Genomic DNA, 14,293 nt, shown 5'->3' on the forward strand with positions numbered 1-14,293 from the left:
TTGAGAGGAAGAGGCCTGACACCTAGTTCCACCCAAAAACAGCTGAATCCAAGGATTCAATTCCAGGAACTGGTTTCCAGCTCTCCCAGATTCACGATAAATAGTAAATACACATAGGAAATGGGAGCTTTGGCTTGATTAATAGCTTACACTTGGCATGAAAGCAAGCTCATCGCCAGCAATTCTAAAACCAGCTGAGAAGATATAATTCTTCCCCTGCCAATCCCCACCTTGCCACACACACACGCACACGCACTCTACCACCACCACATGCATTCCCTAAGTTATGCTACAATATAAAGCCTGGCAAGACCTCACCTGGGTACCTCACAAAGACTTTGGGGAAAGCCAGAAGTCTGTGTGTGTGGATGCTGTGTACGTGTGTATCCTACTTTCTGTCCTCATCTTTGCACAGGTAAGTGTCGACTGGGAAGGATTTCCCATCAAAGGGTCTTATATCTTTTATCTGTACCTGTTAGCATATTTCCACTGTGACAAGAATAAAGTGATTTAACTAACAGCACACCTGAAAGGCGTGACCTTTCAAGGATAGAAGGCATGCATGGTGGGGGAAAGGATTCACAGTTCCATTTTATTCACTAAACTAACTGTTCTGTGTTAGTCATTTGAGCTGAGTTCAAAATTACAGAAATACACGTTCTGATCAATATTGTATTTGAAACATTTTCTTTTTTATAATTACTTCAATGTCAGTCACTCAAAAGAAATTCATTAAATGATTTTTAAAAAATCATTGGAGGACTTCCCTGGTGGCGCAGTGGTTAAGACTCCGCCCGCCAACGCAGGGGACATGGGTAAGAGTCCTGGGCCGGGAAGATCCCACATGCCACGGAGCAACTAAGCCCATGCACCACAATTACTGAGGCTGCGTTCTAGAGCCCGCGAGCCACAACTACTGAGTCTGTGTGCCACAACTACTGAAGCCCGTGCACCTACAGCCCACGCACCACAACAAAGAGTAGCCCCCGCTCGCCGCAACTAGAGAAAGCCCGCACGTAGCAACGAAGACCCAACGCAGCCAAAAATAAATAAATAAATAATTGCGAAGAGGAAATGGATAAAGATCCTCACCAATATCTTGTTCTGTTGAAGCATCTTCTCTACCAACATATGTCTGACCTTCCTAGGGAGAAAAGTCAAGCAAAATTTATTAATAAGAACATGAGGAATGATCTGTTTCTCCCTCTTCCATTGAAGCCCAAGCAACCTGGTGACGGATGGGCGAGCTCTGTCCCGGGCAGGCCACAGCCTCAGTGCGACTGGAGTTCACTGAGGTTCTGTAACAACAGCCCGTGGTGTCCGAAAAAGGACAGGACTCCTGAGGCTCAGGGCTCGACAAGGGTTGGGCTCCTGTTTTGCCATCAATAACCTGCCTGTGACAGCAATCTCACTGATGTTCCCAATCCTTTCTGACAAGTCTCTCCTCTAGTGGCCAGGGGTTTCTTTGTATCTAAAGATATGGCTTAGGATACATCTAAAGGAATTGAAAGCAAGCATTCAAACAGATACTTGTGTGCTGATGTGTATAGCAGCATTATTCATAATAGCCAAAAAGTGGAAACAACCCAAATATTCATCCATGGACAAATAAAATGTGGTACATACACTGGAATATTATCCAACCATAAAAAGGAATGAAGTACTGATACATGTTACAACATGGATAAACATTATGCTAAGTGAAATAAACCAGATACAAAAGGAAAAAAATATATATATATATGGTTTAGGAGAGCCCTCAAAGCACAAGCGTAATACCATTCTCATTTGAAGTCATGGATCAGACAGAAGATACTAAAGTCAAGGTTACAGAGGCCACCACTGATACTGATGTGGAAATTCTGCTCTCCTGACAGGGATACCCTGCTCGGGACCAGGCCCAACGATGTAGGCAAGAGACACAACTTTATAATTAACACAAGGGGCCAGGAAACTGTACATAACAACAAATCCCAGTTCGGGTGCTGGTAACTTTTCTTCCTCAGTCTGTCTGCCTTTTTGTTCCTTACCTCCCTCTTGCTGAGTCTACAGATTAGAGGGCAAAGTGAATGGATCTTCATTTAGCTTTAGGACTACATAAAACAGAAATTTCTAATACCACAGAATCCCAATGAACTGCTGAGAATCCCCAAAGGACTCAAGGATTTGTTGTATATTCTTCAGGGTCGTGGCTGCGTTCGTGGACACGGAGTATGACACTAAACCTTTCCAGTGTCCGCAGGGAAAGCTGAAACCAAAACGAGAATGTTCCAGGAAAGTAGTTTCTACCTTCAAGTGATATAAGATGATTCCAGTGCTCAGAAGGTCGTCATCGATGCCGATTAAATGGGGCAGCTCGGAATCCAAAACAACCCCAATCCCTTCTTTCCTCAGGGCCAGAGTTTGTTCCTGAAATCAGGAGGGAAAGAAAAGGAAAAGGTTACTTTGAGGAAAGAAAACTTCGTATTAGGTTCTCTTTAGAGTGTGAAAATGAACAATGTTTTACTTCTCACCAAAAACACTGCAAGAAAAATGGATTGTAAGCTTCATGTTGAAATCCTGGCATATGGTGGGCAAAGTGAGCTTGGAACATACAAAAAGCTCATAAAGTGAAATAAATTTATTGCCTGATACAGATTCATACATATATATATATATATATATATGAATAAACACATGCACACACATATATATATGAAGCTAAGCTCAAACCCTGCCTTCTTTAGGAAAGGTTCTAGGACCACTAGACCAGAAAGCAATCTTTCTCCCTCTTCAGAACCTTTATTTCACTTAATACCTAGACGTCTCCTGACTTGTTGGTTCTTCTTGCCAGTTACTAGAGTCAAACTGCACATGGCCCTGAAAGCAACCCTTTCCTGTGCATTCGCTACCGTGCACCAGAGATACCTGACCCGCTGTGCCCTGCATCACCTTCTATCCACTGATCATTCCCACCTACACACAAATCTGCTACAGAGCTCCCATCAACCACCACCACCACCACCACCTCCCTTGGCCCTGCATCTCCCTCCAGCTACCACAAATTTCTCTGTGCCCCTTTAGAGAAAACCACCTCCAAAGAGTTTCCTACTTGTGGTCCTCTAGTTTCCCCCTCCGGCTCTTTCTCGAACCCACTTCCATGGAGTCTTTCATCCCAGGGACTCTAGTGTCTACAGTCACTCCCTTAATGATCTCATCCTGACTCCTGACTTTACCTGCAATCTACACAGTTGTCCCTGGGTATCCATGGGGGATTGGTTCCAGGACCCCCGCGGATACCAAAATCCAAGGATGCTCAAGTCCCTTATATAAAAGGACATAATTTGCATATATCCTACGCACACCCTCCCCTATATTTTCAATCATCTCTAGATTACTTGTAATACCTAATACAACATAAATGCTATGTAAATAGTTGCAAACATAGTGAAAGTGCTATGTAAATATTTGCTGGAGCATGGCAAATTCAAGTTTTGCTTTTGAGAACTATCTGAATTTTTTTTCTCTGAATATTTGTGATCGGTGGTCGGTTGAATCTGTGGATGTGGAACCCGCAGACACGGAGGGCTTGACTACATGCCGACAACTCTCAAATCTAAATCTCCAGGCAGACCTCTCCCTTAAAACTCCATCCTCGCGTATATAAACCTGCCTACCTCGGTATACCTGTGGGGCTACCAAGCAGGCAGCTCAAACTTAACACCCTGAAAGACCAGCCCTGATGCCCCCTGCCTCCCAAACCTGCACACTAGCCCTTCTCGGTAAACACCAATCTTCCTTACAGTTGCTTGGACCAAAAATCAGGCTGTCCTTTGCTCCTTTCTCTAAACCCTACAGCACTCGGTGTTGACTCCACCTTCAAAATATGCCCCCAATCTGACGACAAACCACTGCACCACATTGCTGCCTGGCCCCAAGCATCACCACCCTCGCCGGGATGGCCTCAGTAATCCTGGCCACACCCACTCGTGCCCCAGCCAGAGTCCACGCTCTCCCCGGCAGCCAGACAGACGGCAGGGCAGGCCGCTCCTTTTCTCGGGTCAATTACACGGCCTCCTCTTCTCTGAGTAAAACCCAAAGTCTCTGCAAGGGTCTACAAAGCTCCAAGTGACCTCACCCCTTGCTGACCTCCTGCCGCTTGCCCCCTGCTCACTCCTCTCCCGGAACCCCGGCTCCTTGCTGTTCCTCAAACTTGCCAGCCGGCCCTCACCTCAGGGCTTTGGTCATTGCTGTTTCCTCTGTTCCTGTCTACTCCTTCTCTTCCCCTAGAGCGGGGCTTCCCAACCTTGGCACCACTGACATTTTGGAGCAGATGATTCTCCATTGTGGGGGGCTGCCCTGGGCACTGGAGGATATTTAAAGCATCCCTGGCCTCTACCCACCAGATGCCAGTAACACACATCCCTCCTCCGAGGTTGTGACAACCAAAGATGCCTCCAGACACCGATAAGTGTCCCCTGGGGAACAAAATGTGCCCCAGTTGAGAAGAACTGCCTTCAATTCACACATAACTCAGCCCTCATTTCCTCTGCTCAGAAGCCACCCTCCCCATCGCCCCATACAAGACAGCAGTCACCAACCTCTCTTGTCCTGATTTGTTTCTCTCTTAGCAATTATCACTCTATGATATGTGATATACAAGTTTATCACTTGTCTCCTGACTAGAATGTAACCCAATGCCTTATTTCGTGCCTGACACAGAGGAGCTCCTCAATTAATATCTGTCAAGTGAATGAATGAGTGGGTAGATACTCAGAGTTCAGAGAAACGCAGGAAGGAAGGTCAAAAGCAACCTCGCAAGGAAGAGACGGAGAGGCCCTTCACCATCAGGCCCATCTGCCCTAAGACAAAAAAAAACCCTCAGAATCCAGGCTTTGAGGCAATTCCCAGGTGGAAAGCAGACAAACCCCGGAAGAGTGAAGGTGTAAACTGCAGCCTTGAGGTCGGGCTGTGCTGAGTTGAGCCGGGGGCCCATCCAAGAACAGGACACTGTGCTGTGTGACCACAGGCTGATGGAAGCAGCAGAGCAGACAGCCCCGTGCTGCTAACGGGGGCTCCGGGTCAGGGATGTTCCGAGCCAGCCTCTCCCTCACCCACTCCTGCGACGGGACACGCTGAGCACAGCACAGCTCCGGACTCCAAAGCCCAGAGCTGCCCGAAACAAAACCGGAACTCCTCACATTCCTGGATCAAATAAATGGATTCCGTATCATTTAAATATTAGAACACTCTACGAAGCCTGCCATTCTCTCGCTGAAGAATTCAGAACCTCACAACCTTGCAGACAAGGGGCCCCTGGGAGGTTCTGGGAAAGGGCCGGGGGGAGAGAGAGAAGTCCCCAGCCTTCACCTCTGCAGACACTGGGGCCTCCACCGCACACACGTGGAGTTGGAGTCGGGCCAGAGGGCAATGGAGCGGAGTAAGAAAAAAAGATGCTTTAGAAAATAAACAAATAAAAATCACCACTTGAGGGAAAGCAATTTAATTTAACAACCATTAAATAGATATGCAGAGAAAATGACCAATGCATAACTTAAATTCAAGAAAAGGAAATGAAGCGTATCACTATTCTTCAATTACTTCTCTTATCAGATGGGCTTCCTCTCCGGGGCCCAGAACCTCAGGCTTGGAGGCCGGAGACTTCGTTCATCCTGATATGCTACACCAAGGCCCTTGCAAATCCTGGCTAAAATGAGCCCTCTAAATAAACCAACCCCGACTCCTGCCTCTCCGATATTGGTAGAATTCGTGCTTTTCCTCTTGCCCACAGAGCTCAAACTGAAGTGGAAAGTCTGTGATTTTTCTTTTTAAAGATATATATTACACTGGAGAGTTTAATCATACAGCCCCATCTCATGAAACAAGGCCTGCTAGCTCTGAACTGTGACAGCACTGCACACACGGTAGGTGGCTCCTGGCCATGGATTGCTCCAGGCTTCCAGGTCCGTGTGAAAAGGAGAGGAACTGTTCTCCTAAGTCCAGAGACATATGTATTTTCTTTCTGCATAAAAGTGGACAATATCCCAAAAGGGGGCGGGGGGAGGCAGTATTTTAAACTCTAATAGCTCCCACTCAAACTAGAGAAACTGTTTTGGACTACATCACAGTTTAGTTTGATATTCTTTTTTTTTTTTTTAACCCATTGAAAAGCACTTTTTCTTCCTTCCTTAAAATAAGTCTCATAGACTTAGAAATTCATTTGAAATTCATAACTTCAGAGCCATTAGGTCAAAAGCATTACTTGTCCCCACCCATCCCCAATACACACACACACACACACACACACACACACACACACACACACCCTTCCATACATAGAATGGGTAAAACCTGAATTAAGAGAAAGTCTCTCAGGATTGGGAATGGGGGCATATGAATTTATGATTAATGCTGCCCTAAAGCTCTATGACATTCAAGCTGCATTCACTATATATTATAAAAGTGTCACCTCATAAAACTAAAAACGGGGGTTTAAATCATTGCTCGAGTGAAAAAGTAATTTCAGACAAAAATATCTATCACTTATAAAATATTTATTGAGTGGCCCCTACTGTTATACATAATTGATGAAATACCTCTTTGATAAGATGGAATATTTAACTATTTAACAGAGCAGAGCTGGCGATCCCTTTCCCAACTCCAGGCACACGGGCTCCCAAAGAAAGAAAGTGGTCAAATATGTATAGTTGCACATATTTTGTATTCAAACAAAGCTTTTGGCAACCAATATTTGTATAAAAAGGAAACTACCGCCTGACAAAAAGTATAAAAAGACAGTATCCGCTCAAACATTATGTTCATCACATTTCCAAAAATATGTTCAATACGTTTTTTTCAACCCCTAAATCTAAAACCTGTGTCGAGGGCTGAGATGGTGGCAGCAAATCCTCTGGCACATGCCGGTGGTTCTGGTGAGTGGCAGGCAGGACTGCCCAGATCAAAGGGAGAAGCCACAAGGGCCTGGCTCATTGGGCGCGTCCCATATAACCCCCATACCCCTTCATTAGACTCAGCAGGAATCCTCCCTCTTTTCATCACAATATCACATCCTTAAAATCCAGCACTGGGGACTTCCCTGGTGGTGCAGTGGTTAAGAATCCCCCTGCCAGTGCAGGGGACACGGGTTTGAGCCCTGGTCCGGGAAGATCCCACATGCTGTGGAGCAACTAAGCCCGTGCACCACAACTACTGAGCCTGCGCGCCACAACTACCGAAGCCCACGCCACTAGAGCCCGTGCTCTGCAACATGAGAAGCCGCCGCAATGAGAAGCCCGAGCACCACAACAAAGAGTAGCTCCCGCTCGCCGCAACTACAGAGAAGCCTGTGTGCAGCAGTGAAGACCCAACGCAGCCCCAAAAATTATTAATTAATTAAAAAAACAAACAAACAAATATCCAGCACTGTGTCTGTCAAAATGCAACAAACTTCCTGAATAAACAGGTGAAAATCAAGACAAAAACTTGTCAATAAGAAGCCTATGTTTCCCTTTCAAGAAGCCTTCCTGAGAGCTAGATCTTCCTTGGGAAATAGTGGGAAAATTTTGGCGATGGGTCTGCCCTACCTGAACTAAGAGTTCTCAAAGGGCAGAAACTGTGCTTCCTCACACGGAGTACATGGGGGGAATACGGCTGCACCAGGCACAGAGCAGTCACTCAAGAAGTGCTGATTATTCGGCACTGTCAGTTGTAAGTGATTTTTACATGAATTTTTGTTGTTATTGTTGTTGTTAGCCAAGAATTAAAAGTCAGAATTTTTCTGGTGGAAACTCAGGCTAGGAAGAATCATGTGCCTCGCTAACTAGGAGAGTTGTATGGAGTTGCCTCACAGCAGAAAGAGCACTTAACTTCTGCAAACCCAAGGCCGACAACACTGATCAGAAAAGGAGGGTCACCACAGCCAGGGCTTAGAGCACCTGCCCAGTGCGGGTATGAGGAGGAGGGAGGGGGTCAGGCAGACAGAAGGACTTTCATAAAAAATGAAATTATCCTTCCTCTAGCATAAATGCTTTTTAATTAAAAAAAAAAAATTTGTATGTGACTTCATTTGAATTTAACAGAAGGAAAAGCAACTGAAGTATTTGTTGAATTTCAACCAAATGTTTCTTCACTACAACAGACACTTACTAAAATATGCTTCTAAGTTAAGACATTACGAAACATATTTAGAGGTTGACAGCACTGTGTCTATATTTTTTCCTCTGTGTTTTGGTTTTAAGTACCATTCCCCAAGCTTATACATGTCTGAGAATATCCACCTTCTGCCCTTGCACCTGAACGACATCGAAGCTGTGTCACTCTGGGTCGCGTTCATACCTCCTCACTCAGAATGTTGAGTTGGCTCCACTCTCTTCAGAAATTAAATGCTGCACTGAGGAAATATGAAGCTAGTCTGACTTTTGGTCTATGGCAGATAATTTGGTTTTCTGCCTGGATGTCTTAAGATTTTTTCCTTTACCTTTGAAATTCAGTAGCTTAATTAGGATAGGTATTGGTGTTAAACATTCTGTTCTCTGAATTTTCCCGTAACAGGATACATTCTTCTAATCTGCAGACTCAGTTCTTTTGTTTGTTTCTTTTTCATTTCCTAAAAGTCACCTTGTTTTATATTCCATTTTCTGTTTCATATGTTGACTTGTCTACTTCAGGGAGGCCAATTATCCTTATAGTGCATTGTCTTTTCATCTTTTAGCTTCTGATTGCTTTAATGTCATGATCACTTCACTTGTGTTCACTGAGACTATCAAGCCTTTAATTTTTAGTAATTTGGTTTCAGTGGCATCTATTCTTTCCTTTGGTATTTCTGATTTTATTTCTTGGTCCTGCAATGGTTGTTGTTCGGGACCTCAGTCTTTCTGTAGATCTGCAATCTCTCTTTTTTCATCTCATTCTCCTTTAATCATCTTGCTGTGTTTATTGAATTCACATTTCTCATTAACTTGTTCCACAGAATGAAACAACTTGAAGGACTTCCCTTCTATGCCTTGAGGTATGGTTTCATCTAGCTCTGGATGCTTTGTCTTTTACGTGCTATATCCCCTTTTTTTCTTTCTCTTTGTCTATCCATCTGTCCGTCTATCCGTCCATCCATCGCACTTATGTTTATATAACCGCCTCACTTTTTTTCTTCATCTGTGTGTGCTCAGGTGTATCTGTCCGGAAATTCTGCTGCTCTAACACAGGATGGGCAACTCCTTGACTCTTTTCCTACTGCTGCCCCATCTGTGATCTTTCCGGTTTGAAGACTGAGTGGGTCTGTGTTTTCTCTCCACCGTTCTCTAGCCAGATTGAGTGACAGGGCCAGGAGGTCTCCACCGAGGCTCGGTAAAGGCTTTGTTCGAATTCCTGGGCTCTGGCCTCTCTTAAGAAAGGTCATTAAATATCCTCCACCGGGCGCCTTCCTCCTGCCTGAGAGGAGAGCCCACTGCAGTGGGGACACTGGCTCTCAGGTTCCCTGGTCTCAGAGACTCAGCTCTGCTTTCCACTTCATCCCAGTTGCCACCAGCAGCCATTTCTATGACTCCTCCGTAAGAAGAGGAATAGCACCGTGTTCCTCCCCAGATCTGAGGGTGTGGGGAGGGCTTCTAGAATCCTCACTGACTCAGCTCCTGAGGTGCAGGCTTAGGAATCCCACCCCGGCCTCCCCTCCTCAGCGGCCAGCGCACGGCCCTCTTCATCCGCTTCCTGTTAGTGAGCTCGTGGAGGTGTTTCTGCTGCGGGGTGGCATGTTTGCTTTTTATTATTATCTCTTCATTTCTTTGAAACGTGTGATGTCATCTCCAACGCCTATTCTCCAAAGTCAAGAAGAGGTATTCAGCTGGCTACAAAAAGGAAGAAAACAAGGGTGCTCCAGGTTTGGGGGGAGGGGTCTCTTGAGCAAAGATACGGTGGCAGAAAACATGGGCACATACACAAGGGACCACTGGACATTCATTTAACTGATAAACCTGGTCCGGAAAGCCAGGCTGATGGTCAATATTTGATTCAGAAACCGGGAAGGCACTGAGAATTTTGAAAACAGGAACTGGCTGATACTCAGAAGATGAACCTGGCAAGGATGTGTGGGATGACTAGGAACAGAGGGAAGAGGGAGGTGGAACTGGGAAGGAAGGAATAGCCTGGTGGACGCTACGCAACAAATAGTTTAGACTGATGGACCTTAAGTAAAGACACCCTTCTCAACTGTTTTACATACTCCTCTTCATGAGAAATAAGGAAACTGGGGCGTTTACAAGAGTTGCAAAAGTCCGATAAATATCAGAAAGATCTTTATTGCTAGGAAAACAAAATCCTGACGGTTCCCAGTAACACCTTCCAGACAGCTCACCAAGTGGATATTGTTGACATTAAAAATCGCTCACCAATTTGACTAGCAAGTGTTGTCAAGTAATTTGCATGTGTCTTTTATAATATACAAATGGTAAATAGTCATTGTCAACACAAACCAATTAGCTCTGAAATCCTGAAAGTACACACGCTGGCATTCACCCAGAAGCTACAGTCTCTCGTACATTCTCGTGCACAAAGAAAGAATCCTGTCCGTCTAACAGAGGAAGGAAACAGCCACCAAGATTACCAGAGAGTCGATGAAGCTGTGCTTCAACCACCATCCCACCCTCCTCCACCCTTTGTTCATGTAACCTGAGCCAGCGGTGATGAAAAGGAATAAGGATCTCCCCTTGACCTTCCTCCAGGAAACAACTTTTTATTCTTGCTATGCTCCCAGAGAGCATGGCGAGGTGAAGAAAAACAACATTTGCTGGCTAGACATGTTCCATGTCCCTGCAAGGCTGACTGGTAACACGTAAGCCTTCGTGTGAGAGCTCTATTAATGCTCTTGGAATGGTAAAAGATTTTCTTAAATTACAAACACAGGGAAGGGAAAGAACAGTCTGTGGGAGTTCAGGACTGGAAATCTACCTACACTGAAAAGGTCTGGCAGGTACCACAGACCCAGAGAGGCCAGGGAGGACCAGGAATCAACCTTCATCAGCATGAGGATTAAGGAAGGAGATGGTTCTGGTGAGAAGGCAGAATTAGCAATCCACAGGTTGAAAAAAGAAAGGAAGGATCAAGTGGGTCAACCTAGAAGTCACCCTGTTCTTCTCCTTGCCTCTAACCCCACAGCCAACCATCAGTGGGTCTACCCGCATGGCAGCAAAATCATCCAGGACCTTCCGTCTCCACCGCCACTGCCACCACCACCTCCTACCTAGTCTCTGACATCCCCCAACTGTCCTTCTGCTTCCTCTCTTGCCAGCCTACAGTCTGTTCTCCATGTGACAGCCAGAGCGTTCTTTCCAGAATGTCAACAGGTCACACACAAAACTCTACAATATTCTCATGCGTTTGGAATAAAGTGGCACCGGCAGCTCACTTCGTCTGGCCCCTACCCACCTCTCCAACCTCACCCCCTCTACTCTCCACATGACTCCCAACGCTCCAGCCACAGTGGCTTCCTCATTCCCACTGCAGGGCCTTTGCACACGCTGTCCCTGCTTCCCTGGGAAGGTCTCCCGTAAATCTTGTGGCTGGGCCCTTCTTGTCAGTCAGCTCTTAACACACATGCGGACTGCTCGCTAAAGATCAAAGACACCAGTAAGGTGGACAAGGTCCTTGCTCACGTAAAGCTCACCTCCTAGAGAGGAAGCGCACCCCTCCTCCCGCCCCCCCTCCCAGGGACATTCCATCACTCCACCTGGCTTGCTGTTTTCAGAGCACTCCAGTCTATCAAAGTTATGTATTAGTGTATTGTCTGTCTGCTACTCCAGAAAGCAAATAGTGGGTCCAGGACAACACGTCAAGAACAGGGAATGAGAGAGCAGGCTGGGGTCAGTGAAAGGCAAACTATCGCTCTGACTCCAGGGCTTAGACTGTCTCTCATCAGTCCTATTTGTACGTTCCCTGCCAGGCAAAAGCAGCTCCTGAACCTCAAAAGAATGCTTAAAATGGCCAGAATAAGTCAGAAGCTTACAAGGGAATGTTGTTTACATATGAATGGATTCCAAAAGATAATCATCATAAATAATTTAACAAGTGTCCACAACATCTGTACCTAGCATGCATCAGGAAGTTGATATCAGATTGGCACCTATTACATCATAAAAACTGAAGTAGGAATGCAAAAGCCTTGCTTTTTACAAGACTTTCAAACAATCCACATTACAGTACCTGCGGTCAAAAGAGACACACTTAGGGCTTCCCTGGTGGTGCAGTGGTTCAGAGTCTGCCTGCCAATGCAGGGGACACGGGTTCGAGCCCTGGTCTGGGAAGATCCCACATGCTGCGGAGCACCTAAGCCCGTGAGCCACAACTACTGAGCCTGCGCATCTGGAGCCTGTGCTCCGCAACAAGAGGAGCCGCGACAGTGAGAGGCCGGCGCACCGCGATGAAGAGTGGCCCCGCTTGCCGCAACTAGAGAAAGCCCTCGCACAGAAACAAAGACCCAACACAGCCATAAATAAATAAATAAATAAATAAATTTATAAAAAGAGACACACTTAGTACAGACGGAGAATAGTCCCGGACTCATCCGGGCAGAAACAGGAAGGGAAGAACCTGACTACCTCCTCACCTCCCCGGTACCAGCAAGCCGACATTTCCTGGCATTGTTGGAAGTCAGCCCCTAAACAGTAAATAGAATTAATATTGTCCTTTTAATGAACAGAAGCTCTTGGGGCAGTTCAATTTCCACTACACCTCCCACTGCAGAAACATCATTCTTTATCTGACGCTGAATAGCTAACTGCTGGCAGGCAGTTCAGAGAGATGCTATGTACCTCTTTCTGATGAAACAGTCCTCCGCTGGCTGAGCAAATCACCCAGATGTCGGTATTTAAATCATGCAAAATGCATAATACCGATTAAAGAAATTACGTGTGAAAATATGCAAGAGCAAATTTCCTCACATTAATATTTAACTAGACTTTTTAAGTGGAGCAGGATCTTGTGAACACAAGTACTTTGGTATATTTGACCTAAATGGAAGCCCAAAATACTCAGGAGCGTTCACCAGAAGGTTCTACAAGGGCATTTTTATATAGTACAAACTTTAACCCAAGGTAAGAAAGCAGAGTGAAAGGATCACTTTGAGTGGTGTGTTGTAACCCAGAAAGCTTCAATCTGACATCGGCCTTAAACTTCGGTCTTGTAAAGCTGGCTTACTCTTGTTTCTTACCCACGGAAATACGTCACACTTGTCTCCGCCTCCAGCCTTTGCTCAAGGGATAATGGCTTCTTGGGACAGCTTTCTAGTTCTTTCCCCTCCTGAATCTTACCCATCCTTCCCCTCCCCGGGGAAACACGTAGAGCCACGGGGGACCCTTCCTCTCAATGACCACAGTTACCTGGCCTGATCACCTGCATCTTAGTCAAAAATGACTAGTGCCTTTATATCCATACACTGCTTGTTTCAACTGCTAAACCAGTAGGTCACTCAAGTAGTTTCTAAAACACCATGCCTGAGCCCTGCACTGGTCCCTTAAATAAGCATCTCATTTAAAGATGGACTCGGGTATGGGTGTTTTTTTAAGCTCCCAGGTATTTCACATCCATATTTTTTCTGTATCCCCCAAAGGACTGACACCTCTGTTCTGCTGGGTGCGCCCTGAGGATGCCTGAAGGGTAAGTGCTACAGTTTATCCTCCAGCCAGCTTCTTCTGCAACTCATTCAGCCCACACTTACGAGCATCTGCTACTACTGGCCAGGTAAACTTAAAACTGTCTGCTAGATTACATAGAAAATGACTTCAGTTTCTGTTTAAAATGTGTATGAAGGGTATATATACATTTGATTCGCGTGTGTGTGTGTGTGTGTGTTAGCTTGGGCTGCCACAACAAGATACTAGAGACTATATGGCACAGACAACAGAAATTAATTTTCCACAGTTCTAGGGGCTGGGAAGTCCAAGATCAAGATGTCGGCAAGGTAAGATTTATTCTGAGGCCTCGTCTCTTGGCCTGTAGTAGGCCACCATCTCACTGTGTGCTTACGTAGCCTTTCCTGGGTGTGTGCACACAATGGGGGAGAGAGAATGTTAAGGCTACAGGCCTTTTGGATTAGGATCCTATCCTCATAACTTCACTTAACCTTACCTTAATTTCCTCCTAAACGCTCTAACTCTAAATACAGTCACACTGAGGATCAGGGTTTCAACATATGAATTTTGGAGGGAAACAATGCAGTCCACAGCAGGGTGTGTGTGTGTCTAATATATACATCATACACTTATAAATGCAGAATATATCATAAATACAAAAATTATATATGAGAAAGAGAGAAAAGACAAACAGAGAG

The 14,293-nt window shown here is 45.5% G+C and overlaps 1 protein-coding gene across 4 annotated transcripts in view; it reads right to left on the reverse strand.

Annotated features, from left to right (window-relative positions):
- KIF16B (kinesin family member 16B) overlaps positions 1–14,293 on the reverse strand; it is a 289,942-nt gene that overhangs the window by 153,477 nt on the left and 122,172 nt on the right. For all 4 annotated transcript variants that reach the window (XM_036827060.1, XM_036827058.1, XM_036827059.1 and 1 more), the window contains exons 13-14: positions 2,290–2,409; positions 1,093–1,144 (exon numbers count right to left, since the gene is read on the reverse strand). In XM_036827060.1, coding sequence (XP_036682955.1) covers positions 1,093–1,144; positions 2,290–2,409 — 172 coding nt within the window. The remainder of the gene's footprint in view (positions 1–1,092; positions 1,145–2,289; positions 2,410–14,293) is intronic.

This window comes from Balaenoptera musculus, chromosome 15 (assembly GCF_009873245.2).
Source record: "Balaenoptera musculus isolate JJ_BM4_2016_0621 chromosome 15, mBalMus1.pri.v3, whole genome shotgun sequence".
NCBI classification, from domain to species: Eukaryota; Metazoa; Chordata; class Mammalia; order Artiodactyla; family Balaenopteridae; genus Balaenoptera; species Balaenoptera musculus.